The following is a 27,549-nucleotide window of genomic DNA, read 5'->3' as shown; positions in this document are numbered from 1 at the left end:
CTCCACGCGGCCAGATCTGCTTCTTGCTTCCTGAGAGCTGTGCTGTGACTGCGCACAGCACAGGCATTTATCAGCCAAATTATCAGCCCCATCGGGCCGATATCCGATACAGCGTATTTTCTTGGTACTGGTACCGATCCGATATGAGACCAAGGTATCAGCGCACCTCTAATTTATATGATCGCTCACAGTGCTGCTAAGTGGTGCAAATCAGAGGCTCTCTTATTGTACCTCTAGGCTTTCATATATGACTGCAAAGTTGCTAACTTTTCTTATATACAAAAAACTAGAACTCTGGGTTCCAAAATGATACCTTTTATTAGACCAACTGGAAAAAGGCAAGAAAACTGTCCTTTTCTGCAGGCTTTCGGGATCAAAGTCCCTTCATTAGGCTCTGGGAAAAGTGTAGATGGTACAAGATGGTAAAAAGGCCCCATGGGTAGGAAAGAAACTTCATTTTTGCAGAGAGGGAGCTGAAGATGGAAGGCCGTCCCTCTGGGTCCTTGAGAACGTCTTTGTGAGCTGTGCTGAGTAGCTCTTTGGTGTGTAGGAACTTTTCTTATAACCTTTCAAGTAAAAATGCGAACTAAACAGACACTTGGCTTGCATATTAACATCCTGTTTGTCAAAGTTGTAGTTCTTGTGCTGCTCTTTCTCCAAATTTTCCTCATAAAGATTTTTCATAATCAGCTATTAATTAGTACTGTGTTCCTCAGCTTTTTAGACTGAAGACCTGGCTTGGAAAATTCCAGGTCTTAGCTTCTACCTTTTTTTTTTTTACTACAGAAAAATAATGGCAATTTTTCTGTTGCAACCAACTCAGAAAAGCCAGGGCAGGTCAGAATGTCTTTAATATTGAATTCCTGCTGGAAATCTCTGACTACCTTATGAATATGGGGCCTACGTCGTTCACAGGGGCTTCCCCCGACTCTGCGATGCGAGTGCAGTGGTGGTCACCATTTTCACGGTGGCGCATGGCAGGCCCCCCCACACCTCTGGCTGAGGGGCCCTGGGAGCCCCAACCCATGGCCATCTCTCAATCTCCAGTGAGGGGCAGGGCTTCCAGGGCCCCTCAGCCAATTGGAGATGTGGGAGGGGCCTGTCATGCTCAGCAGAGAAAATCTCAGTCCAGCCTGCCCCTGCTTCCCCCCCACTCCCCCCAGGACCAGGGCTTCCAGCCCGTTTTCAGCTCCCTCCGTCCCCTCCCCACAGCCCTGCTTGCTGCCAGGGTTTCAGCTTGGGCTTTTTCACAAGGCACCTACCAAATTCATGGTTTCTGCGAAAATCTTGAATTTGGTAGACCCCTACTTCTGAATCCTAGTTTCCTGTCTGCCAGCACTAAGGGTGATTGTGTGGCACCCTATGGCTGCCTTTAGAGGAACTCAAGTCACCTTGGTGGAGAGTCACTGAATTAGAAGTTTTGGTATTTTGGCTTTCTTTAGCTATGGAGCTGTTGGGTTTCTCCCCCACAAAGTAAAGATGGCATAATGTGTTTCAGGACTGCTGCACAGTTTACCACTGAACCATATTTTTGTTTCATAGTATTCCCCCAAACTAAAAACCTGTAATGGTATAGCTATACCAAGATATGCTGATCAGGAATCAAGGACATTTTTAGTGAAGATTAGGGAATATTTTTAGGCCTTGTGTTTGGGGAAAGAAAAACAGTTTATCTTGTAAGATGCAGTTTTTCATTGGGACCTGAAGTGTCAGGTGTAGAAGTTTTAATTGAAATCAAATGTTCACTGCCTTAACGTCCCCTTCGTATTTGCCAGTATACGCTGATTACCCTTCTGATTGGCTATTGCAGCACATTGGCCAGTTCACTGCCTCTAATTATCTGTCAGTCTCCTCATCTCAGACTGTGATTTAAAACTGGAAATAACATGTTCTGAAGCTGCGGTAATGTCTAATAGTTAATTGTTCTGTATTAAGTATAATTCCTACCTTTGTCTTGGGAATGCAGTAATTGCCCTCTCCAGCCTGACAGTGCTTTTTTCTTGTCTGAAAAACTGTATTAAATAGAAGTTGGTAATTTTTATATAACCTGCAGCGTGCTAATGAAAATCTTTCGAGAGTGCTAGTGGCCTCTTCCCTCTACAGAGGACTGTATATTTTACCATGTAGAACTATTTTGTGCTTTTGTTTGCCATGACAATAAACTTGTGATTAGTAGGAACCAGGCTTTGGTGTTCATCTTTTGAGCTTCATATTCAAATAGCAGGTATTTCAGTTTGTGAAAAATGTTGATGTCTCTGGGTAAGCCTGCATGGTGCTTGAACTATTTTACTGCATTTCTTGTATCCTATAATGATAATTCCTCTTCACACCTAGTTCACAGTTTTCCTCTGTGCCTCCAAGCAGACTGTTTGCATTTACATGGAGTCAGAGGCAAGGATTTTTTGTGCGATCTTTAGTATAGTTGGGAGAGCTGTTGGACAAGGCTTTTTGGACTTGAGGAAAGACACTTGATGTCTGAAAGCTTATCTAACAGCTCTCACAACTATAGAGTTGGTCTGATGAAAGACATCACCAAAAAAATCATTGGTTCTCCTGCTGTTGGAATGATGTTGTAGCTGTGAGGATCCAGGAGGTATGTGAGAGACAAGGGTTTTTGTGGGTGATATCTTGAAGGATGCATTGCATTTGAAAGCTTGACTAATCTATTCCAGCCATGCAGTTGGTCTAATAAAAGATATCACCCACACCAATCCTTGCCTCTTGTACACTTCCTGGACCTCACAACTACCTGAAGTATACAGGGTTTGGGTGTGTCTGCTTACTCTTAGGAAGACAAGAATGTATACCTACTCGTGTATGCTTAACTGTTAGTAATTACTCACATTCACTTTTGCTTTCAAGTAACAGTTCAAAAAAATCAGAATGTATTAGCTGAGAGTGACTAGCTAAAAACAAGTCTGTCACCAAGTACGTGGTGAGCGCATGCATAGTTTTGTCGTTGCCGTGTGGCCTTTGAGCAGGGGAAGATGGACGGTGCAGTGGGAGGAGTGCCCTCCGTGGGCAGGGGAGACGCACAAACCCCACGTCCTGGCCAAAGGCTCATATTCAAGACTGCCCCCTACAACAGCGTGCCTGGCGCCTCATGGCTGGTGGCCATACACAAAAGCGTTGTTCTAGTTGTTGGGTGTGAACTAGCTGTGAACAACTGAGAGGTATTGTTGCCTGTGAAGGAGTTGAGGACAATTTAAATGGAGCCAAGCCTTTTCAGTTCCGGGTGTGGAGCCTCTCAGTTGTTCACAGCTAGTTCACACCCAACCACTGGAACAATGCTTTTGGTGTGTAGCGCATAGTGCTCCAGAAGCCTCGCCTTGGTTTTGTGGCGGCCTCTAGCTCTTCCCAGGCCTTCCAGCTTTCAGTTCTGGCTCGCATCTGACCTCTGAGACGTACTGTACCGTACCGTACCGCCTGTGTTCAGTTTGGTTCGCTTTGCTTCATAACAGTGTGATGACAACATCCACAGCTTTCTGGCATCCTAAAGCCCACGATTTCTGCTGTGAAAGGATTTCCGCTACAACAGAGCTGTTCGCAGGGGGCCACTAAGCAGGCTGCCCCTGACACCCTCCTCAGCTGCACGCTGCTGCCCACGCTCTCCATCCAGGTGCAGACAGAGGGACGGCTTTCCTCCAGACAGACAGCCAACCCGTTCTCTTGAAAGCTTCGGACAAGTAGCAGCCCGCCTGCCAGACTGCTAGGGGTCCCTGCCCAGCACCAGCCCCCCCAAACGTCTGTGAAGAAGCAACAAGATCTACTTTTTGACAACAGGAAGTTCTCCCCGAAGGGAGGTGCACCGCTCCTGGAGGCACTGCAATACCAGGCCGATGCGTGGAGTGGATGGAGCAAGCTCCGAGTCCATCTCCCAGTTCCAAAAATCCATTTAATATAAAGTCCTCACATCGAGGACATATCAGATATTAAACTGATAAGAACAGATTGACTTTTATCAGTAAATGGTAAGGATGGTAAATCCAAAAAAAGATGACAAAGCCGATAGGGAAATACAGAACGCCCGGGCGAGGGACTAACAATAAAAGGATGGGGGTGAGGTTGGGAACGCACCTAGGTTACATGCGATACAAAGTTAGCCAACTAAGCCCGGGGGTAAGGGGAGAGGGGAGTGGGGAGGGGGAGGGAGGGGGGGGTTTCGCGACGCTGAGAGAGAAAGAGGATAGAAACACACATACCCGTGACAATGGTCCGCAACGGTGGGAGAAGTGGTCCGAGGATGAAGCGTCTCAGTCTAGATACAGTCTATCGCGGGGGTCCTCTTCGGGTGGCGCTGGGTCGTCGTCCGTCGTTGATGAGTCCTCTTGAAGCGAAGGTCCGTCTGTTGCGGAGGGGGGCGGTTCAGGCGGTCCCCTCCGGGTCCGGTCCGGCGGCTGTTCTCCTGCTGGGGTCCGTGTACTGGCGGTGGCCCGTGATGTGTTCCACGTAGATGTCGCGGGACCACCGGATGGTGTCGGACACCATGAGGCAGCGCATCAGCTTGGCGTAGCGGCGGGAGACGCGGCAGGCGCGCAGGACGCTCTCGTTACTGGGGTCCCAGGCTCCGAGCGTCCCCACGATGAGCGCGTCGACCGTCACGTCGTAGCCGCGGCCCCTCAAGGTGTCGGCCAGCGGGGCGTACTTCTCCCGCTTGCGAGCCCGGGCGTCGGTGAAGGCTTGGCGCCGGTTCTCGAACGGGATGGTGACGTCCACGATGGTGATCTTCTTGGCCTCCTCGTCGGTGATCACGATGTCGGGGCGCATCTGGCTCTCGCAGCCCGGGACGGTGCGGTTGACGGAGACCTGCCCCGCGGCGGCCGGGATGGCCCTCACCAGCCGGTCCTGGACGGCGTTGTGGCGGAGCTGCCAGGCCCTGGCGTGCGGCTTGCAGCTGCACAGCACGTGGGGGAGGGTCTCGGCCGCGTAGCCGCACCGGCGGCACCTCTTGTCCCGGTGGCCGAAGCGGACGGCCCCGTTGAGAGGCAGGCAGTTGAGGCGGGCGCGGTGGAGGAAGCGCCAGTCCGCGAAGCGCGTGAAGCTCCCGCTGGGCATGAAGTGGTTGCTGGCGTCCCACTTCGAGGTGACGTCGAAGACCTTGCCCTGGTCGGGTTTGGCCCTCAGGTCGCCGGCGTATTTGTTGCGGACGGCGTCCTTCAGGAACCTCTCCAGGAAGGTCCTCGTGCGGGGCGTCACGGTCACGGAGTCGGCGTGCGGGGCTGGCTGCAGGGAGACTGCCAGCTCCCGGCGCTCCTCGGTCCAAGTCCAGGCGCAGCCGATGCGCTTCCCGAGGCGGCGCGTGGCGTTGCGGGCTCGGCTCCACAGCGAGGCAAAGTCCCCGCCGTCTCGGCTGAACTCGCCCTCCAGCGAGCCGCTCAGGAAGGTGGCCAAGTCACGTCCGGTGGGTTGCCTGCCGATCCTCTTGCGGGCGGTCTCCTCCAGGGCGCTGGCGGCGATGATACTTACCGTCGCGTCCGGGCAGGTCAGGAGGCGGAAGGCGTGGGTGACCACGGCGATGTCGCCGAGGTCTCCCATGCGGGGCACGTTGGCACCCCCCTGCCGGTAGGGGATGTGCAGGACCTCGTTGCTGGCCCGCAGCGGCAGGTGCAGCCACTTCTTGAGCAGCCGTCGGATCTCGGCGTCCGCCTTCTTGAGGGGGGTCTTGGGGACCGCCGAGCCTCTCAGGACGAACGCGACGCGGGGGATGAGGAAAGTGTTCACCGCGTCGATCTTCTGCCACGGGGCCAGCAGGGACGAGTCCAGTTTGTGCGCGTCCTGCACGATGCCGTTGATGGTTTCCTCCGGCGTCTGCCTGGCCCGGTGGCCGGTGGGCGTCCCCAGGTGGCAGTAGGCCTCCCCGTCGCGCAGGTGCCGCATCGCCTGGCCCTGGATCGTGAGGGTGGAGTCCAGGACGCGGCTCTGATATTAAACTGATAAGAACAGATTGACTTTTATCAGTAAATGGTAAGGATGGTAAATCCAAAAAAGATGACAAAGCCGATAGGGAAATACAGAACGCCCGGGCGAGGGACTAACAATAGAAGGATGGGGGTGAGGTTGGGAACGCACCTAGGTTACATGCGATACAAAGTTAGCCAACTAAGCCCGGGGGTAAGGGGAGAGGGGAGTGGGGAGGGGGAGGGAGGGGGGGGTTTCGCGACGCTGAGAGAGAAAGAGGATAGAAACACACATACCCGTGACAATGGTCCGCAACGGTGGAAGGAGTGGTCCGAAGATGAAGCGTCTCAGTCTAGATACAGTCTATCGCGGGGGTCCTCTTCGGGTGGCGCTGGGTCGTCGTCCGTCGTTGATGAGTCCTCTTGAAGCGAAGGTCCGTCTGTTGCGGAGGGGGGCGGTTCAGGCGGTCCCCTCCGGGTCCGGTCCGGCGGCTGTTCTCCTGCTGGGGTCCGTGTACTGGCGGTGGCCCGTGATGTGTTCCACGTAGATGTCGCGGGACCACCGGATGGTGTCGGACACCATGAGGCAGCGCATCAGCTTGGCGTAGCGGCGGGAGACGCGGCAGGCGCGCAGGACGCTCTCGTTACTGGGGTCCCAGGCTCCGAGCGTCCCCACGATGAGCGCGTCGACCGTCACGTCGTAGCCGCGGCCCCTCAAGGTGTCGGCCAGCGGGGCGTACTTCTCCCGCTTGCGAGCCCGGGCGTCGGTGAAGGCTTGGCGCCGGTTCTCGAACGGGATGGTGACGTCCACGATGGTGATCTTCTTGGCCTCCTCGTCGGTGATCACGATGTCGGGGCGCATCTGGCTCTCGCAGCCCGGGACGGTGCGGTTGACGGAGACCTGCCCCGCGGCGGCCGGGATGGCCCTCACCAGCCGGTCCTGGACGGCGTTGTGGCGGAGCTGCCAGGCCCTGGCGTGCGGCTTGCAGCTGCACAGCACGTGGGGGAGGGTCTCGGCCGCGTAGCCGCACCGTCGGCACCTCTTGTCCCGGTGGCCGAAGCGGACGGCCCCGTTGAGAGGCAGGCAGTTGAGGCGGGCGCGGTGGAGGAAGCGCCAGTCCGCGAAGCGCGTGAAGCTCCCGCTAGGCATGAAGTGGTTGCTGGCGTCCCACTTCGAGGTGACGTCGAAGACCTTGCCCTGGTCGGGTTTGGCCCTCAGGTCGCCGGCGTATTTGTTGCGGACGGCGTCCTTCAGGAACCTCTCCAGGAAGGTCCTCGTGCGGGGCGTCACGGTCACGGAGTCGGCGTGCGGGGCTGGCTGCAGGGAGACTGCCAGCTCCCGGCGCTCCTCGGTCCAAGTCCAGGCGCAGCCGATGCGCTTCCCGAGGCGGCGCGTGGCGTTGCGGGCTCGGCTCCACAGCGAGGCAAAGTCCCCGCCGTCTCGGCTGAACTCGCCCTCCAGCGAGCCGCTCAGGAAGGTGGCCAAGTCACGTCCGGTGGGTTGCCTGCCGATCCTCTTGCGGGCGGTCTCCTCCAGGGCGCTGGCGGCGATGATACTTACCGTCGCGTCCGGGCAGGTCAGGAGGCGGAAGGCGTGGGTGACCACGGCGATGTCGCCGAGGTCTCCCATGCGGGGCACGTTGGCACCCCCCTGCCGGTAGGGGATGTGCAGGACCTCGTTGCTGGCCCGCAGCGGCAGGTGCAGCCACTTCTTGAGCAGCCGTCGGATCTCGGCGTCCGCCTTCTTGAGGGGGGTCTTGGGGACCGCCGAGCCTCTCAGGACGAACGCGACGCGGGGGATGAGGAAAGTGTTCACCGCGTCGATCTTCTGCCACGGGGCCAGCAGGGACGAGTCCAGTTTGTGCGCGTCCTGCACGATGCCGTTGATGGTTTCCTCCGGCGTCTGCCTGGCCCGGTGGCCGGTGGGCGTCCCCAGGTGGCAGTAGGCCTCCCCGTCGCGCAGGTGCCGCATCGCCTGGCCCTGGATCGTGAGGGTGGAGTCCAGGACGCGGCTCTTCTGCTTCCCGTCGACGTGCAGGGAAGCGCACTTGGCGACGTTGAAACGCAGGCCCATCCACCTGGCCGCCTCCGACGTCACGTCCAGCATCTGCTGCAGCTGGGTGGCGTCGGGGGCGAGGAGCACGAGGTCGTCGGCGTAGGCCAGGACGCTCAGCTTCTCGCCGTAGAGGTCGAGCCCGCCTACTACACTTGATCTTAGCCAAAAGGCCGAGAAGCGATACCCTGAACCCCACGGAAACCTCGGGGCCCCCACCGGCAGCGTCCCCAAACACACCGCAAGCTGCCACGGAGGCCCCGCCGCTCACAGTCATCACCTGCAGCTTCTGGCGCCACAAACCCACACGGAAAAGTCCTTCCGCAATATCTCGTGCCCAACAGGTCCGAAGCACCCCCCTCCCACACCCCCCACGTAGCCCAAAGGCCCCCTCATTCATGCCCTCTCAACACTGCGCTGCCTCCCGCCGCCTCCTCGCTGGCCATGAGATGAGAGATGATTTGCTCAAAGCCCGAGCGAGCACGATGACGACAGCATCTCGCTTTAACCCTCTCCTGTTTCGCGGGGCGTTCCTCCAGCCCTGCTCTCGCCAGCAACAGCAGCAGCAACCCCCTGAGCAGACACGGGTACACTGGGGGCCCTTCTCAAAGGGGCAGGGATCAAAACGGCAGCTGCTGATTCCTGAGGGGGAACAGGCTCTAATCCCTGAGGGGCAATGCGCTTCACTGGTCGGTGCCACCGTGCTTACTGGATGTTCGTCACATTCATACATCAGTGTGAATGTACTTCAGTTGTGGTTGAACACCCTTCATCACTGAGTGTGAGTCTCACCCGGTTGTATTTGAACAGGAACACCCTTAATTGTTACCTGTGAGATTATGAATGTCTGCAGTTGTGCTTGAACACCCGTTAATCACTGAGTGTGAGCCCACCCGCTTGTATTTGAACAGGAACACCCTTAAATTGTGGCCTGTGAGTGTGAATGTCTGCAGTTGTGCTTGAACACCCGTTAATCACCGAGTGTGAGCCCACCCACCGATATTTGAACGGGAACACCCTTAATTGTTGCATGTGTGATTGTGCTTCAGTTGTGCTTGAACACCTGTTAATCACTGAGTGTGAGCCCACCCGTTTGTATTTGAACAGGAACACCCTTAATTGTTGCCTGTGAGAGTGTGATTGTGCTTCAGTTGTGCTTGAACACCCATTAATCACTGGGTGTGAGCCCACCCGGTTGTATTTGAACAGGAACACCCTTAAATTGTGGCCTGTGAGTGTGAATGTCTGCAGTTGTGCTTGAATACCCGTTAATCACTGAGTGCGAGCCCATCCACCAGTATTTGAATGGGAACACCCTTAATTGTTGCCTGTGAGTGTGATTGTGCTTCAGTTGTGCTTGAACACCTGTTAATCACTGAGTGCGAGCCCACCCACCAGTATTTGAATGGGAACACCCTTAGTTGTTGCCTGTGAGAGTGTGATTATGCTTCAGTTGTGCTTGAACACCCGTTAATCACTGAGTGTGAACCCACCCGGTTGTATTTAAACAGGAACACCCTTAGTTGTTGCCTGTGAGAGTGTGATTATGCTTCAGTTGTGCTTGAACACCCGTTAATCACTGAGTGTGAGCCCAACCACCGGTATTTGAACAGGAACACCCTTAATCGTTGCCTGTGAAGGAGCTGCGGACGAGTGAAACAGACGGAGCAAAACTCTTCTTTCCAGTTTCGGGTGCGGCCCCTCTCCTTTGCTTCGTCTTAGTTGTTCTCAGCTAGCTTACAGCTAACAACAAGAACAGGATTGCACGTGATTGCACTTCGCTGTTTCTGTGCACACAACTGTGTGTCAGTGGACATCCCTGTTGCGTGCAAATGCACTTAATTGCACAGAGTGAACGCTGAGCGAACACGCTTAACAGTTGTGCAGGCACGAGCCGAGAACGACTTGAAGGTGGCAGCTCCTTTCCAGTTTGGGGCGCGGAGCCTCTGCTTTGCCTCATTTGAGGCGTTCTCAGCGTGCTCGCACCCCACCGTCCCAACAGAGCTGCTGCTCCCCTTTGGAAAAGGCCCCTTTCCTCTCAGCTGTCATGAGCAGCCTCTGGGCCCAGCAACCTGGGGAGAAATCCCTCTCGCAACGCCGCCCTCGGCACTGGCGTCTCCCTCGCTCGTGTATCCCAAAGATTCCTGCCCCCTCAACACTTCCCCGCCTCTCGCCTCCTGGCTGGCTGCGTGAGGAGAAGAGACGAGACAGAGACACGCAGGATCTGCATAAAGGCAGCGCACCGCCCCATCGTGATGACGACATCCTGACTTGAACCCTCCCCTGGCGAGGGGATGTGCCTCTGGCCGCCCGCCCTCTCCTCTGCCCGGCCCTACTTCCTCCAGGAGCACACGCGACTCGAGCAGGGGACCGACCCCACACAGGGACCCTGCGCTTACTGGAAGGCGGTGTCAACAAAGTGCACGTTAAATACACAGCTGGAACTGACAGTCAGAAGTTTTCAACAGGACGCGAGGCTGTCAGTCTCCCTGTATGCTGCAAATACCGCAGCATTACCAGCACGGTAAGCAGGGCCCGTGAAATGCTCAGCGCTGTCAGCGATAACACCAGTTCAGAAACTGACTTTTGGGGGCCTCGAAGGTTCGCGGAACTCGTCAGTTCAGGACCTGCCAGCAAACGTCACAACCACAGCAACAAAAATAACAACAGTTCATAGATTCATAGATGTTCGGGTCGGAAGGGACCTCAATCGATCATCGAGTCCGACCCCCTGCACAGGCAGGAAAGAGTGCTGTGTTTAGATGACCCCAGCTAGATGCCTATCTAACCTCCTCTTGAAGACCCCCAGGGTAGGGGAGAGCACCACCTCCCTTGGGAGCCCGTTCCAGACCTTGGCCACTCGAACTGTGAAGAAGTTCTTCCTAATGTCCAGTCTAAATCTGCTCTCTGCTAGCTTGTGGCCATCATTTCTTGTAACCCCCGGGGGCGCCTTGGTGAATAAAACCTCACCAATACCCTTCTGTGCCCCCGTGATGAACTTATAGGCAGCCACAAGGTCGCCTCTCAACCTTCTCTTGCGGAGGCTGAAAAGGTCCAGGTTCTCTAGTCTCTCCTCGTAGGACTTGGTCTGCAAGCCCTTAACCATACGAGTGGCCCTTCTCTGGACCCTCTCCAGGTTATCCGCATCCCTCTTGAAGTGCGGCACCCAGAATTGCACGCAGTACTCCAACTGCGGTTTGACCAGTGCCCGATAGAGGGGAAGTATCACCTCCTTGGACCTATTTGTCATGCATCTGCTGATGCACGATAAAGTGCCATTAGCTTTTCCGATGGCTTCGTCACACTGCCGACTCATGTTCATCTTGGAGTGGTACGCAGCTCGGCTGATTCCTTGTCTGGTTTGACTTGCCCATAGCTGTCCTCTTCATCAAGAATGGTGAACAGCTTTTTGCCTGACAGGCTCTTTTGCACATCCTCTACAGCGGGAATACAAAAGTGCTGCCTCGATACTGCCTCGTTGAGGTCTTGCAGGTCTAAACAAAGCGGTAGCGAACAATCCTTGTTTTGCGCGATCACAAGGCTATTGACCCAGGGTGTGTGGGCTTAGTCACCTTCGTAAGGACTCTCACAGCTTCCAGCGTTTCGAGGGCAGTCTTCTATGTGCCTAGGTTTGCACAGGGAATTTTTCTACACCCGTGCACCACTGGTGGTACTGCTGGGTCGACACAGATGTGGCAGGTACCGGGAAACTGGCCCACTCCTTCGAAAACGTCCGGACATAGTTTGAGAAGGTCCGCCTTGGTTGCGGGTATTGTTGGGGCCATTCCGTGGACTCGTCTGATGAGGTCTAACGTGGCGTGTGCCACCCGTACCAGGTCTTGGTGGGTCACTATTGTCGGTTAGGTAGAAAGTTACATCAGATTCATTAGCACCAGATTTGCAGCCTGCAATTCCTGCACCTTTTGGTTTGATGGGTGCACCGCCAAATGCAACTAATGTAACATGAGTTTGAACCTTGCATACTTTTCCTTGCAAAGCCTTTGCTATAGCTACTGGAACAGCGTTTGCTTCCGCTCCAGTATCTAACTTCAAATAAGCTGGCAAGCCAGCGATCATCACTGTGCTATACCAGGCATTCTGCTTATCAACGGTCGGTGAGTGCTGCTTGGCAGACACTGCGCCCATATAGAGGGTACTGACTCCTTTTGCAGATTTTGGAGCCTCTCCCTTTGATTTGCACATTTTTGCAAAGTGGTTCACTCCAAAGCATTTGTACCACGTTTCTCCAAAAGCTGGGCAGGATCTAGGCTTGCGTGTGCTTCCGCATCGTTTGCAAACTTTGCCCTTTGCAGCTTGATGGCCCTCCTGTGGAGCAAACTTCACCTGTGCTTTCCTTTGCTTTTGCAAAGTGCTATGGCAGCTTTGCTTCTGCTCAACTGTATGCAAGCTTGCTTCTGCAGAGAGCATTTGGTCTGCAGATCTCCACAGCCTGTGCTAGGGTGAGGGAGGGGTTTTCCAGAAGCCTTTCCCTGAGTTTGCAATCAGTTATGCTGCAAACAAGCCTCTCCCTCAACATAACATCCTCAGCAGACCCAAATTCACAATGCTGTGCTCTGCTCAGCATTTGCTTCCTTCAAACAGAAGGTTCTGCCTTCTGAATGAAAGCTGTAACCCCCTTAATCAGGCTGCTGGTGACTCCACCAAGACACAGGTCACAGGAAGCGAAGACGAGACGCTCTCGGCAGGAAGGCTGAGAAACGCCCCAGCGTGACAACGACATCCTGACTTGAACCCTCCCCCGGCACTGCTCTCCTCCGAACCGCAGCGCGTGGCTTCTCCCCGGCCCTGCTTCGTCCAGGGAGACTGCTTCTGAGCTCTGTAACAAAATCATCTCTGCCTGCAGCCTCCGTGTAGCTAAGTTGCCAGAACCGATACCTTTCAAAAACAGGGTTTTTTTCTGGGTTCATTTCTCTTGAATGCTGCAAGCACCTCTGCCAGGGTTTTGTTACCAGGGTCTGCAAACACCCCTTGCGTGGTGTTGTAAATGTCTAGGCCTTTATACCCATCGCAGTGAAGCGTGACTGCAATGTTATAACCCTCTGCCTCTTGCCCGGCCTTTGTGACTGCAAGGTGTAATCGTAGCTTCTGCTCCCACCTCCTCCAGTTCTCCCCAGGATTTCAAGCGAAGGACAATGCTGGCGGGGGTTTGAAATGCTCCATTTTTCTGCCTTCTGAATGAAAGCTGTAACCCCCCTTAATCAGGCTGCTGGTGACTCCACCAAGAGACGGGTCACAGGAAGCGGAGACGAGACGCTCTCGGCAGGAAGGCTGAGAAACGCCCCAGCGTGACGACGACATCCTGACTTGAACCCTCCCCCGGCACTGCTCTCCTCCGAACCGCAGCGCGTGGCTTCTGCCCGGCCCTGCTTCATCCAGGGAGACGCGGGACGGATGCGGGAGGCTGCCCCCGCACAGGAAAACTGCCCGTCTTGGAACGCGCTGCCAACAAAGGGCTCGTTAAATCCCCAGCGGGAACGGACCGACCGTCAGGAGCCCTCCGTGGGATAAGAGGCTGCCAGCATGCCCGCTGCAAGCACCGCGGCACTGCTAGCGCCGTAAGCCATGCCCAGCACTGTCGGTGATAACACCAGTCCGGAAACTGACTTCTGGGAGCCTTGAAGACTTGTGGAGCTTGTCAGTTCAGGGGCTGCTGCTAACAAATGTAACAGCCGCAGCAGCAATGCAATGGCACAACTAGCGATGGTTGTGGGGCTGGGAATACTAAGTACCATGTAACGTCAATGGGAATGCTTTGTCACACGTTACGGTGTCCTAAATAGCAGTGCTGACCTGCTCTGTGGTTTGCCGACAGAAAAACATGCGATCTCCCCCAAATTCTAGGCCCACTTCACACATATCGGAGAGGCAAAAGCCATGAAAAGCTTATCATATAATAAAAAAAATCAGCTCTAAGGACATGTGCTGTAAGAGGTACTTTTCAAATGTAAATCGTGGAACTCACCAGGCTGCATAGATGAAAACAGGATACTTTCCCCGCAGTCATCTTAACAGATACGCTTGTTTTACCGTCAGGACCATTCAGACCTCTGTTTCATAACCTAGGAGATGTTTCGAAAAGGGAGTAAGAAAAGGAAAACTGAACGAGAACTAAAATGAATATAGGGACAGCACATAAGGAGAGTAAACCATGGAAAGCCAACCAGTTACGGCCATCCGACTGGCAGCTTGTGGGCTGCGTGCAGCTCCCACACTCCCAGTCTCGATTCTGCTTGCCCCATCACTTCACTGCTGCTGCTGCCACCAAAATCCCCTTCCCTAGCCCAGCATCTGCTTCCTGCGTGCCCACCTCCCCCCGCACCTCCCACCCCGCTTCTGCACTAGGGCCAAGGCAGGGCAGCACAGTCCTGGTGCAAGGGAGTCTGTGGCTGGGGAGGTCCTGCAGACCCCTTTCAGCTTGTGCAGGATGCGGCTCTGGTGGGCATGCAGCCCCTACAGCATGCGGATAGGGGGGCTGCAGCCCCAGCCACTCAGAAATTGGACGGCTGTGTTGTAAAACAAGACGTTTCAGGAAGCAGCGGTTCTAAACAGAGAGCAGTTACTGGAAAACAAAGGGTAGGGAAGGGAGGAAAAAGAAAGGGGTGTGAAGCGAGCTAGCTTACAAAAGCTTACGCACCTCTGATTGACTTAGTCTACGAGGTGAAAGCCTACCCTGCCTAGCATGAGTCTTTCGATGTAGAAACAACGTAACAGGAGCATCTACAAAGCCCCAGCTGAAAAGGAGCTATAAGAGGGGTGGCAATCTACAGCCCACAGGCTTAATCTGGCCCACAAAGAGGTCTGATCTGGTACGTGGGATCCGTCTCACAGGGTTGAGCTGCGCTGCCCCTCCGCTCCGCAGCAGTGCGCTCCGCGACCGACCCTGCTGCTCTACCGCAGTGGTTCTCAGTTCGTGGGTTGTGTCTCAAAAGGGGGTCACAAGTGCCTATGAAAGGGTCACGAACAAATTTTAAAAATGGATCAACAAACTTTTAAAGTGGATTGTCTTTTAATGGAGAAAAATGTGGGCAAAGGTGGTTTCTCCCTTGCAGGCTGGCAGAGGTCCAGGGATGCTGGGGGACTGTGTGTTAATATGAATCTGGAGAGGGTCTGGATCAGAAGTACAATAAACCAGTTTAATCTAAATCAGTTCAGTCTAATACTACATCCATCCAGGCTTATCTTAAACCCGTTTTGGCAATCTTGAAAGTGGCTTATGTGCACCATCCTTCTGTTGTGTTCCAGATCTAAACCTGTTTCCAATCTCTTAGACCAGCTTGTGTGTAATTTCTGTCCCAAGCCTAACAGACGAGTCAAGAATTTAAATAGCTAACAATACTACTTGTTTGAAGAACATACCAAATGCATCCAGCAAATGTACTTGTGCAAAGCATTTGCACGTAACAATATACGTTTATATTTCATGCCTTTGAATGGATACGTTCCTTAGGGGATATGTGCACATTTGATTTTTCAGCAATGAATTTATTCAAAACTAAGATGGGAGCCAGGTTGTTCCCTCAAGCCTGTGCAAAGTGGAAGATGAATGCCCCGATCTCTCTGCCAGGGGCCACAGAAGGGTAAATCTAGTATTAAGTAACATCAGCATCAACCACTCTTCAGCCAATTGACTACCAAACAAGGAAGCTGCTCAGACCTAACCCACTTGTTTCTCCAAATCAGTTCAATTTGTTGCAATTTACCTGCAGGGAACAGGCTAGAGAGTCATCCTTCCTCCATGCATGAACTGCCCAGGAGCTCATCCACTGGGAAAGAAAGGGAGACACACACTACTCCTGCCATGCCTCAAGGGGAATTCCCTTTGGCTAAAAACAGACCCAGGACTCTTCCTCCCCCTCTTCGCTCCCTCAAGAGTCTTTCATTTGGCGATCCTAGAGGTAAAGTTCCCCACTCCCTACCATAAGTACCTGTGACCTGAGATAACAGGACTCCTGGGACAACTGTGACTAATCCATGCTAATTTTCATTCAAGCCTCATGTTTAAATGACTTCTCCCTCATTCCCCTTTTGATAGGAGTTAAAGACCAGTGATAAAGCCCTTGTTTGCTTTCTGCCTTAGGTACTTACTAGTGCTACTCTCTCACTACACCTTTGAAGAGCCTGGAGCATTAGCTAACAGAAGAGGTTCTGCAGACTAAACAAAGTGTAGGATTTTGCATGCAGCATGTGTGGACACACACACGCACACGCAAGTTTGCAAGGTTTTCCAGCATAGCTCCAGCAGAAGGACACTGTCAAAAAGTGGGATGCAAGGAAGGGGGAAGAAATACAGAGAATTACACGGTCTGTGGATTCCATGCAATGCTCTGTGCAAGCACGTGGACTGTAACGTTTACATCATTACATACTCTACCCAGGGTCGCAGATGTCTGTGTATAACACAGTACAGTCCTCAATCTGCATATCCCGCACAGACAGAACGAAGTAAACAGACCATTTTTCAAAAGTACATAAAATATGGTATTGAGAGTTCTTTGCTTTAATGTCAAAAGCTACTGAAAGAGGAAAAGTGCTCTTTACCAGACAAGCTTTCTTTTTGCAGAGATCACATCCACTATTCCTTCCTTGGAAGAAATCTGGGCAGGGTGGCACGCTGGAGACTAACTGGTTCAATGACACAGCAGCTTTCCTCTTGGGATGCAACGAAGGCACTTACAGAAAGCAAGGGCTCTAAATAAAAGAGAATTTAAATATAAACGTTAGACTGAGGTACATTGAAAGGCTCAGTAGAGAGAAACAAGGTGAACAGGGGCAGCAAACAGGGCAAAGGAGACGAGGGAAGAGGAGCCAGGCACCTGACCCGAACTCCTGGAAGCAACGTGAGCTGGGGCTGCCTGTACGTCTGGGCACGTGCTCTAAGGAGCTGGGAGTGCTGCAAGCTGGGGGACTGCTACCTCTGTCTGACAAAAGTCTTAACAAGGCCCAGGAGGGGAGAAAAGGAGACTCTGCGTGACCAGGGGCAGCGAACGGGGCAGTTTGCAAACAGTTCATAAATCAGTTTGCAGGTTTCAATGTGATGGTGACAGGTGTGTACACTGCACAGTACAGTCTTTGTAACAAGACTAAGAGTGGTGTAACTGTAAAAGTGTGGTTTGGACTGTCAAGCGAACCATAGCAGTCACAAGGCAGGCTGTCAGAGCAGTGCCTCCCAAACTTTTCCTCAGCACGATCCATTTATGGCCCCATTCCTCAGCATGACCCCTCACTCCCCACCCGTAGCCCCCCACCCCTGCCACCCCATCCCGCTGATGTTTCAAGCCCGTTTGGGGTTGTGACCTACAGTTTGGGAACCACTGTGTTAGAGGTACAGTTACACAGATATTTATGTATTTATATATAGAAATAATATTTTTTTTAAGTTAGTTCACAGGTCAGTTTGCCCCCCGTTCTTTAAAGGGGAGCTTTCTTTAATTGAGAGTACCTAATCTACATCTATTTAGTGTAAGTAGGTAAAACACAGCAATTAGACCAGTTCTTGTGCTCCTTGCTTAACTGGAGTCCAGAGTGAGAGGGAAGTTGGAGGCGGCGTTTGCTAGGTAATTTATCTGGAAACTCTCCCTCACCTTCCTTCACCGTAAACTTGGAGAGAGGAAGCGGGTTAGCAGGGGAAAGGGAAGCTTTTGGGACCAAGGAGCAGCACAGAGGCCAGTTTACAAGGGAGTTTGCTAGGAAAGGTCTGGTTGAAAGAGGGGCGAGCAGAGAGAGGGAGCAGATTAAGAAACCCAGCAACACGGCTGGAAGACATCAAAATCCCTGAGCCACTGCCACTGCCAGCTCTCTCTGGGCTCCTACCTGTGAGGTGTCCACCCAGGCAGGAGCGCTCACCATCTATCCCACGGGGTTTGCCGCTGGCAGGTTCCTTTCAGTGACAGCGAGATGGGGGAGCCTGTGATGTGAGCCGCGCGTTCAGGTGGTGCCCCTCGGGAAGCAGGCGAGAGAGCTACAGGAGGAGGTGGCGAGGCTCCAAAGCATCCTCCACCATGACAACTTCATCAATTTGATGCTTGAGGATACTTCTACTGTGGGGAAATGACTGCCAAGGGCGGCACTAGAGAAGGAAGAGGACTTGAACGCCAAGGAAGGCAGAAGCTGAAAGCTTGTGACCTCTTGCAGCAAGGAGAAATATTCACGCCCACCTGCAGCGGTTTGCCTGGAGAAGAGACATGAAGCCCCAGCAGCAGAGGAGGAGCATGTTCCATCGGTGGCAGAGGCCAGGCCAAGCCTTTCCAAGAGAGAGAGGGTCAAGACCACTGCCACCAAGAGGAAGTGAAGGGTGGGGGTGGTTGGAGACTCCCTCCTCTAGGAGAAGGAGGCGTCCGTCCGCCAGCCTGACCTGTTGTCTCGGGAGCTCTGCTGCTTCCCTGGAGCCTGGACCTGAGTTGTCACGGAGGAGTTACCCACACTCATCTAGCCCTCTAACTCTCTCCATGCTGCTCATCCATGTAGGCACCCGTGATACTGCCAGGGGCGACCTTGAGCAGATCAAAAGTGACTACAGGGCTCTGGGTGCCAGGGTGAAGAGGAAGGGGACTCGGGTGGTGTTCTCCTCAATACCGCTGGTCAAAGGGAAGGGCCTGATCGGAAGCAGACGCATCTTGCAGATCAATGCATGGCGACACAGACAGTGACACCAGCAGGGCTTTGGCTTCTTCAACCAAGGGAAGTTGTTCCAAGAAGGATTGCTAGGGAGACACAGGACGAAGAGAGGGAACGACATATTTGCAGACGGGCTCACTAACATAGTGAGGAAGGCTTTAAAATTTAAACTCTGTGCACTGGAGGATGGAGACCAAAGCCCTGAGGTAAGTGGGGAAGCAGGTGACCTGGAGGAAGTGCAAGAACATGAGGCAAAAGGAAAGCCTCTCATTCTTCCTGAGAAAGCAGAGCAATCAGCTAGGTCCTCAGGTGTCTGTACACACATGCATGAAGCTTGGGAAATAAGCAATAAGACTTGGAAGTCCTTGCAGTCACAGAACCATGACATGACTGGAATAACAGACTTGGTGGGACGGCTCGCATGGCTGGAGCACTGCAATGGATGGATATAAACTGTTCAGGAAGGACAGGCAGCGGAGGAGAGAAGGAGGAATTGCACATGCACAAGTATCTGTACAACGGCTCAAAGCTCCGGTCTGAAACTGGAGCTAGGTCTGTAGGAAGTCTCTGGGTTCGGGTCAGAGGGAAGAGCAACACGAGTGATGTCATGGTGGGTGTCTGCTACAGACCACCAGACCAGCAGGAAGTGGTAGCTGAGGCTTTCTTCAAACAGCGAGCGGATTTACCAATCGCAGGCCACGGTTCTCATGGGGGATTTCAATCCCCGACATCTGCTGGGAAGGCAATACAGCAGCGCACAGGCACACCAGGAAAGTGTTGGACAGTGCTGGGGACAACCTCCTGGTGCAAGCAGTGCAGAGGCCAAGTAGGGGCCATGCTCTTCCTGACCTCCTGCTGACAAACTGAGAAGAATTGGTGGGGAATCAATCAGTGAATGGCACCGTGGGCAGCACCAACCACGAGATGACTGAGTTCAGGATCAGGAGGCAGACAGGCAGCAGGGTACGAGCCCCGCCCTTCAGAAAAGCAGACTTCCCTTCACTCAGGAAGTGCTGATGGGCGGGCTCCCCTGGGAGGCCAATCTGAAAGTAAAAGGAGTCCAGGAGAGCTGGCTGTATTTTAAAGAAACCTGACAGAGGGCACAGGAATAAACCATCTCAATGCGCAGAAAGACTAGCAAGAATGGCAGATGACCAGGTCGGCTTAGCAGGGAACTCTCAGCACGCTAAAACACAAAAAGGCAGCGTGCAAGAAGTAGAAAGTTGGACCAATGACTAGGAAGGAGCATAACAGTACTGCTTGGCATGCAGGGACGAAATCAGGAAGGCCAAAGCACAACTGGAGTTGCACCTCATGAGGGGCTCGGACTAGACGACCTCCTGAGGTCCCTTCCAACCCTCATTTTCTCTGATTCTGTGAACTCTTCCACTTCTGTTTCATCCACCAGTTTTGTTCAAATGATCAAAAAGACTAGAGACAAATTGTTTCCCTTTACAAAAGCTGCGCTGGCTTGTCCCCCTTTTTTAATCTGTTTACTTCTTCAAACAGTTGAAGATAGCACTGGCCTATGGATTATGGGTTTATAATTGCCAGGACCACCATTCAGCCCTGTTTTAAAAGTAAGGTATAGTTTACAACCCTCTGTTATAATAGGTGATTTAAATGAGACTGTATTTTTCTTAGGAGAGAGGCAAGAGTTTCTTAGGGTGATATTTTTTACTGGATCCACTGTAGTTAAGATCAAGTTAGACAAGCTTTTAAATGCAAGACAAGCTCAGTCATTTCATTCTTTACAGCTTCTGAATGAATGCTACGTGGTACTAGTGATTTAATGGTCTTTAATATACCACTTTATTCTAGCACTGGATCTCCTTGCACCAAAATCTCCAAACTTATCTCCTCCATATTATCTAAAAGGAGTAACAGAAACCTCGACATCCTTTGGGATGAGAACTGATGAGCAGAAGTTGTTTTCTTTTTAATCCTCTCTCTTCCTTAATTGCCCCCTATAGTCCCAGGTAGTCCAGCAGACCTAATAAGTCTCTCACAGACTTTGTGTTTCTAATTTTTTTTAAAGATCAGAATGGACATATACAGTAACCACAACCTTCAATTCACAGTTAAAAAGTTAAATAGTTTAACAGATATTTTTCACACCAGAAAACATCCATAATTTTGAAGCAGCTCCTTGGACACTTCAAAAGATTGATTAAAATACTAATTTGCATAACCATAATACTCCAGACTTGTCAGAACTGCACTGAGAACAGCTAGAATCCCTCGAAAGAGCTAATAACTCAGTGCATTGTCTCACCAGCCCAAACCCCTCATTAGCTGCATCCTTGGGCTGCTGCTGCCACTGCCACTGGGGGCTGGAAGCTGCACCAAGCTCTTCCCAGTGTGGCTCTGTTTGGGCATGGCAGGTGACAGTGCTGGGAGGGGGGGCTATGGGAAATTATGGGGTGGCTGTAGCTCCCCCACCCGTAGCTACCCCTTTCAATGCTGCTGCTGCCGCCACTGTCCTTCTCACCTGGCCTGAGCGCAGCCCCAGCCCAGCCCAGCCCCCGGCAGCAGCCTGCCCTCACCCCACGCACAGATCCGGGGGACACAAGCCCGCCCTGGGGACACGTGCAGGAGTGGGAGCCACCCCTTCCCTCCCTGCCACCCTCGGACGAGCTGCGGCTCCATCTCACGTCCTGCCCCACTTCAGCTGGGCAGTGCCTGCCCCTGCCTCAGCCCCTCTCCCTCTCTCACTGCGGAGGACCTCAATCTGCCCCGCTGTGCCTCTTTCCTTCCCAACACCCCTTCACCCCCACAGACTTCACCCCCCAGCCAAATGCTGTTCTCCAAGCTACCAGGCTGCATATTGGCAATTGGATCAGTATCATCCAATATGAATGGTCTACAATCGGCCATCGGTATTGGCCCAAAACATCTTTATCGGTGCATCTTACTGCTAGTACATCATCAATAATCATCAATCAATAATAAATGTACAGTTGAAAATATCAATCATGACAGAGCACAATTTCAGAACTCTATAATTAACAAAGGTTGATAAAATAGTCTTGCTTGTTAACACCAAAACCTTGGTGGAGCTATTCATTAAGAGCACAGCACAACAGGTATTTAGGAGGTTACACTCAAACCTAATGTATGCTTGGTATCACCAAAAGGACAACTGAATCCCATCCACTATTAAACTGGTCAATTGACATATCTGGAGGGGGAAAAAGTTAAAATACAAGATTATTTTTTGTCCTTATTTGACAATGAGCAGTCTCTCAGCTAATACATTCTGATTTTTTTGAACTGTTACTTGAAAGCAAAAGTGAATGTGAGTAATTACTAACAGTTAAGCATACACGAGTAGGTATACATTCTTGTCTTCCTAAGAGTAAGCAGACACACCCAAACCCTATATACTTCAGGTAGCTGTGAGGTCCAGGAAGTGTACAAGAGGCAAGGATTGGTGTGGGTGATATCTTTTATTAGACCAACTGCATGGCTGGAATAGATTAGTCAAGCTTTCAAATGCAATGCATCCTTCAAGATATCACCCACAAAAACCCTTGTCTCTCACATACCTCCTGGATCCTCACAGCTACAACATCATTCCAACAGCAGGAGAACCAATGATTTTTTTGGTGATGTCTTTCATCAGACCAACTCTATAGTTGTGAGAGCTGTTAGATAAGCTTTCAGACATCAAGTGTCTTTCCTCAAGTCCAAAAAGCCTTGTCCAACAGCTCTCCCAACTATACTAAAGATCGCACAAAAAATCCTTGCCTCTGACTCCATGTAAATGCAAACAGTCTGCTTGGAGGCACAGAGGAAAACTGTGAACTAGGTGTGAAGAGGAATTATCATTATAGGATACAAGAAATGCAGTAAAATAGTTCAAGCACCATGCAGGCTTACCCAGAGACATCAACATTTTTCACAAACTGAAATACCTGCTATTTGAATATGAAGCTCAAAAGATGAACACCAAAGCCTGGTTCCTACTAATCACAAGTTTATTGTCATGGCAAACAAAAGCACAAAATAGTTCTACATGGTAAAATATACAGTCCTCTGTAGAGGGAAGAGGCCACTAGCACTCTCGAAAGATTTTCATTAGCACGCTGCAGGTTATATAAAAATTACCAACTTCTATTTAATACAGTTTTTCAGACAAGAAAAAAGCACTGTCAGGCTGGAGAGGGCAATTACTGCATTCCCAAGACAAAGGTAGGAATTATACTTAATACAGAACAATTAACTATTAGACATTACCGCAGCTTCAGAACATGTTATTTCCAGTTTTAAATCACAGTCTGAGATGAGGAGACTGACAGATAATTAGAGGCAGTGAACTGGCCAATGTGCTGCAATAGCCAATCAGAAGGGTAATCAGCGTATACTGGCAAATACGAAGGGGACGTTAAGGCAGTGAACATTTGATTTCAATTAAAACTTCTACACCTGACACTTCAGGTCCCAATGAAAAACTGCATCTTACAAGATAAACTGTTTTTCTTTCCCCAAACACAAGGCCTAAAAATATTCCCTAATCTTCACTAAAAATGTCCTTGATTCCTGATCAGCATATCTTGGTATAGCTATACCATTACAGGTTTTTAGTTTGGGGGAATACTATGAAACAAAAATATGGTTCAGTGGTAAACTGTGCAGCAGTCCTGAAACACATTATGCCATCTTTACTTTGTGGGGGAGAAACCCAACAGCTCCATAGCTAAAGAAAGCCAAAATACCAAAACTTCTAATTCAGTGACTCTCCACCAAGGTGACTTGAGTTCCTCTAAAGGCAGCCATAGGGTGCCACACAATCACCCTTAGTGCTGGCAGACAGGAAACTAGGATTCAGAAGTAGGGGTCTACCAAATTCAAGATTTTCGCAGAAACCATGAATTTGGTAGGTGCCTTGTGAAAAAGCCCAAGCTGAAACCCTGGCAGCAAGCAGGGCTGTGGGGAGGGGACGGAGGGAGCTGAAAACGGGCTGGAAGCCCTGGTCCTGGGGGGAGTGGGGGGGAAGCAGGGGCAGGCTGGACTGAGATTTTCTCTGCTGAGCATGACAGGCCCCTCCCACATCTCCAATTGGCTGAGGGGCCCTGGAAGCCCTGCCCCTCACTGGAGATTGAGAGATGGCCATGGGTTGGGGCTCCCAGGGCCCCTCAGCCAGAGGTGTGGGGGGGCCTGCCATGCGCCACCGTGAAAATGGTGACCACCACTGCACTCGCATCGCAGAGTCGGGGGAAGCCCCTGTGAACGACGTAGGCCCCATATTCATAAGGTAGTCAGAGATTTCCAGCAGGAATTCAATATTAAAGACATTCTGACCTGCCCTGGCTTTTCTGAGTTGGTTGCAACAGAAAAATTGCCATTATTTTTCTGTAGTAAAAAAAAAAAAGGTAGAAGCTAAGACCTGGAATTTTCCAAGCCAGGTCTTCAGTCTAAAAAGCTGAGGAACACAGTACTAATTAATAGCTGATTATGAAAAATCTTTATGAGGAAAATTTGGAGAAAGAGCAGCACAAGAACTACAACTTTGACAAACAGGATGTTAATATGCAAGCCAAGTGTCTGTTTAGTTCGCATTTTTACTTGAAAGGTTATAAGAAAAGTTCCTACACACCAAAGAGCTACTCAGCACAGCTCACAAAGACGTTCTCAAGGACCCAGAGGGACGGCCTTCCATCTTCAGCTCCCTCTCTGCAAAAATGAAGTTTCTTTCCTACCCATGGGGCCTTTTTACCATCTTGTACCATCTACACTTTTCCCAGAGCCTAATGAAGGGACTTTGATCCCGAAAGCCTGCAGAAAAGGACAGTTTTCTTGCCTTTTTCCAGTTGGTCTAATAAAAGGTATCATTTTGGAACCCAGAGTTCTAGTTTTTTGTATATAAGAAAAGTTAGCAACTTTGCAGTCATATATGAAAGCCTAGAGGTACAATAAGAGAGCCTCTGATTTGCACCACTTAGCAGCACTGTGAGCGATCATATAAATTAGAGGTGCGCTGATACCTTGGTCTCATATCGGATCGGTACCAGTACCAAGAAAATACGCTGTATCGGATATCGGCCCGATGGGGCTGATAATTTGGCTGATAAATGCCTGTGCTGTGCGCAGTCACAGCACAGCTCTCAGGAAGCAAGAAGCAGATCTGGCCGCGTGGAGAGCTGCCTTCAGCTGGCAAGTCCGGTGTGGTGGAAGGGGAGGGAAGCGGCATGTGGGGGGCAGATCAAGGCTCTCGCTGGTGATGGAGGGGGCAGGGGCAGGGGCAGGTGCTGTCCAGGCGGGGTGGAGAGGGGGAGCTGCAGCTTGTGGTGGGGGGAGGTGGCTCCCACTGCTACCTGCACTCTGGGAGGGCATGGGCAGGGGGGGTGCCCCTTGGATCTGTGCACGGCAGGGTGGGCTGCAGCCGGGGCTGCGTGGAGCTCTTCTCGGTGGAGGCTGGGCTCGGAGAGGGCGCCGGTGGCATTGGGAGGATGCTGCATCCACCCCAAATTTCACCACCGCTGTGCTCCCAGTGTCACCGCTGCCAGCAGCCCAACGCAGCCCCGGGTTTTCCTGGTGCGTGGGTGGAGGTGGGGCATTGAGCCAGGGCTGCATTGAGTGGCTGGCGGTGGTGGCGCTGGAAGCAGAGCCCTGGCAAAATTTGGGCTGGATGCAGCATCCTCCCAGCGCTGCCAGCACCCACTCCAAGCCTAGCCCCTACCAAGAAGAGCCCCACACGGTCCTGGCTGCAGCCTGCCCCATCCCACACAGATCCAGGGGGGCACATGTCCCCCTGGTGCCTTCCCGGGTTGCAAGCAGCAGTGACAGCCGGCCCCCCATCACAAGCTGTGGCTCCGTCCCCTCCGCCGCGCCTGGGCAGCACGTCCCTCTGCCTCCTCCCTCACCACAGGCGATGTTGATCTGCACCCCCGCCACGCCCCTTCCCCTTCTCCTTCGCCTTCCCCTTCCACCAGACCGGACTTAACCAGCTGGAGGTAGCTGTATCGGAAACCAGATCAGTATCAGCCAATATGCCTCCTTAAATATCAGCTATCGATATCGGCCGCAAAAATCTCTATCGATGCGCCCCTAATATAAATTCATAACTTTAAAAAAATATTTTAAAGGTATTATTTGGTTATTGTCCCAAATTTCATTAAGCTTTTAATAAACATAAGAGTATCTTACTACTCAGAAAGAGCTTAGCTAATTTCCTTTTTCTCTAAAAGCTGTAAAATGATCAGCAATTAATAAAAAAGCACAGGTTTCTGGTCAAAGTCTTCAAAAGCCAGAACAACACTGCATGTTGTGTTAGAGTTTGATTGAGTATGTCAGGAACTCAACTAAAATGTCTTTATTAAATCCAAAAGACAATAGCAGATACATAGTGACTTTAAGCCAGTAGTTTTCAACCTTTTTTTAGTAAGTGTACACCCGGCAGCCCCCTTTTTAAAAAGTGTACCCCCAGGGGGGTGGGAGCAGCCGGATGCGGAGCAGGTGGGGGTGGCGAGCGGTCAGACACAGAGCAGGGGCACGGTGAGTGGCAGAGCAGCGGCAGTGCAGCTTCTGTGGGCCCTGCTCTCCCTCCGCCCTGGCCCTGCTCCTGTGAGGCAGCAGGTGTGCTACATCTGCGCCCGCCCCTGTACATTCCCTGGGACCTTTCAAATTACCTCCAGGGGTAGGCATACCCCAGGTTGACAACACCTGCTTTAAGCAAATGCTCTGAAACACTGACAAAGAATGTTTTGCGTTTGAAAGCTTGTCTAACTTAATTCCAACCATTCAGTTGGTCCAATAAAAGTGATCACACCCAAAAAATCCTTGCCTCTTGCATACTTCCTGGATCATCACAGGTAGAACATAACTCTAAACAAACGGGTGCTCAAACCACGGGGTGCTCAAACATCGCTCTAAACAAAGCCATGCCAGGGCCCCATCCATCTGTGCAGAGGGAGGCAGGGGGCACGCCAGCCCCAAGACAGCGCAGAAAGGGGGCTTTGTCAGCCTCAACCCGAGCCCAAGGGGCTTGACAAGGCCCCACTACAGCGGCAGGTTGGGGGTGTGCCCATCCCCACGGCAATCCCATGGAAGGAAGAATGGCCAGGCCTCAAACCAGCCATGCAGGGGAAAAAGGCAAAGCTCCAGAAGAAGAAGTGCAAAGTAATGAACTTAGGACAGAAGAGTCTCATGCACCGCTACAGGCTTGGGACCAACTGGCTAAGCAGCAGCTCCACAGAAAAGGACCTGGGGGTTACGGTGGACAATAAGCTGAATAGGTGCCAACAGTGCGTGCTTGTTGCCAAGAAGGCTAACCGCATACTGGGCTGCATTAGTAGGAGTGTTGTCAGCACTGAGGGAAGTCATTATTCCCCACTATTCTGCACTGGTGAGCTTACATGTGGAGTACTGTGTTCAGTTTTGTGCCCTCTACTACAGAAGGGATGTGAACAAGTTGGAGATTAGGAAAAACTTTCTGACTAAAGATTGGTGAAGTACTGGGACGGCTTATCTAGAGGGTGGTGGACTCTTGGAGGATTTTAAGGCCCGGCTCGACAAATCTCTGGCACGATCAAATTAAGGATGGTCCTGCTTGGACTAGATGAGTTACTGGAACCCCTTTCAACCCTAGTTTTCTATGATTTATTAGAAACATTTGGAAAAACAGCAGTATAAGAAACAAAACTGGCGATGTAGCATCCATGGGCATCTGCACGCAAACAGCAGCTACGTCCCCATTGCAACACGCTCCTCTGGTATAGCGCGTCACTACGGTGAAGTAGCGGCTAAAAATAATCATGTGCCACACATACAGCACAGTAAAGTTGCCATAGTGACACATGTAGATGCGCCCTGTATGTTGTGTTAGAATTTGATTGAGCGTGTCAGTAATTCAGTTCAAATGCCTTTATTAAATCCAAAAGCCAATAGCAGAGATACAATTACTTTAAACAAATGCTCTAAAATAGTGACAAAGAACCTTTTAGCTCAGCTCTCGTGGTGCGG

General features: G+C 51.8%; 1 protein-coding gene and 1 non-coding gene across 3 annotated transcripts in view; both read right to left on the bottom strand.

Moving 5' to 3' along the window:
- Positions 1-3,798: 3,798 nt before the first annotated feature.
- Positions 3,799-3,984, bottom strand: LOC132246668 (U2 spliceosomal RNA). Its single transcript, XR_009458080.1, has one exon. It is a non-coding gene; the product is annotated as a U2 spliceosomal RNA (small nuclear RNA).
- Positions 3,802-27,549, bottom strand: part of LOC132246578 (uncharacterized protein T26G10.4-like) — a 35,451-nt gene continuing 11,703 nt past the window's right edge. Inside the window, exons 2-4 of one of the 2 annotated variants that reach the window (XM_059719847.1) lie at positions 16,510-16,659; positions 13,934-14,030; positions 3,802-5,930 (exon numbers count right to left, since the gene is read on the bottom strand). In XM_059719847.1, the coding sequence (XP_059575830.1) occupies positions 4,366-5,877 (1,512 nt within the window). In that variant the 5' untranslated portion in view covers positions 5,878-5,930; positions 13,934-14,030; positions 16,510-16,659 and the 3' untranslated portion in view covers positions 3,802-4,365. Of the gene's footprint in view, positions 5,931-13,933; positions 14,031-16,509; positions 16,990-27,549 lie in introns of those variants that run through there. The other variant, XM_059719848.1, reaches the window with a different exon arrangement.

Source organism: Alligator mississippiensis, chromosome 16 (assembly GCF_030867095.1).
Source record: "Alligator mississippiensis isolate rAllMis1 chromosome 16, rAllMis1, whole genome shotgun sequence".
NCBI classification, from domain to species: Eukaryota; Metazoa; Chordata; order Crocodylia; family Alligatoridae; genus Alligator; species Alligator mississippiensis.
This window is presented reverse-complemented; position numbering and strand designations above follow the sequence as displayed.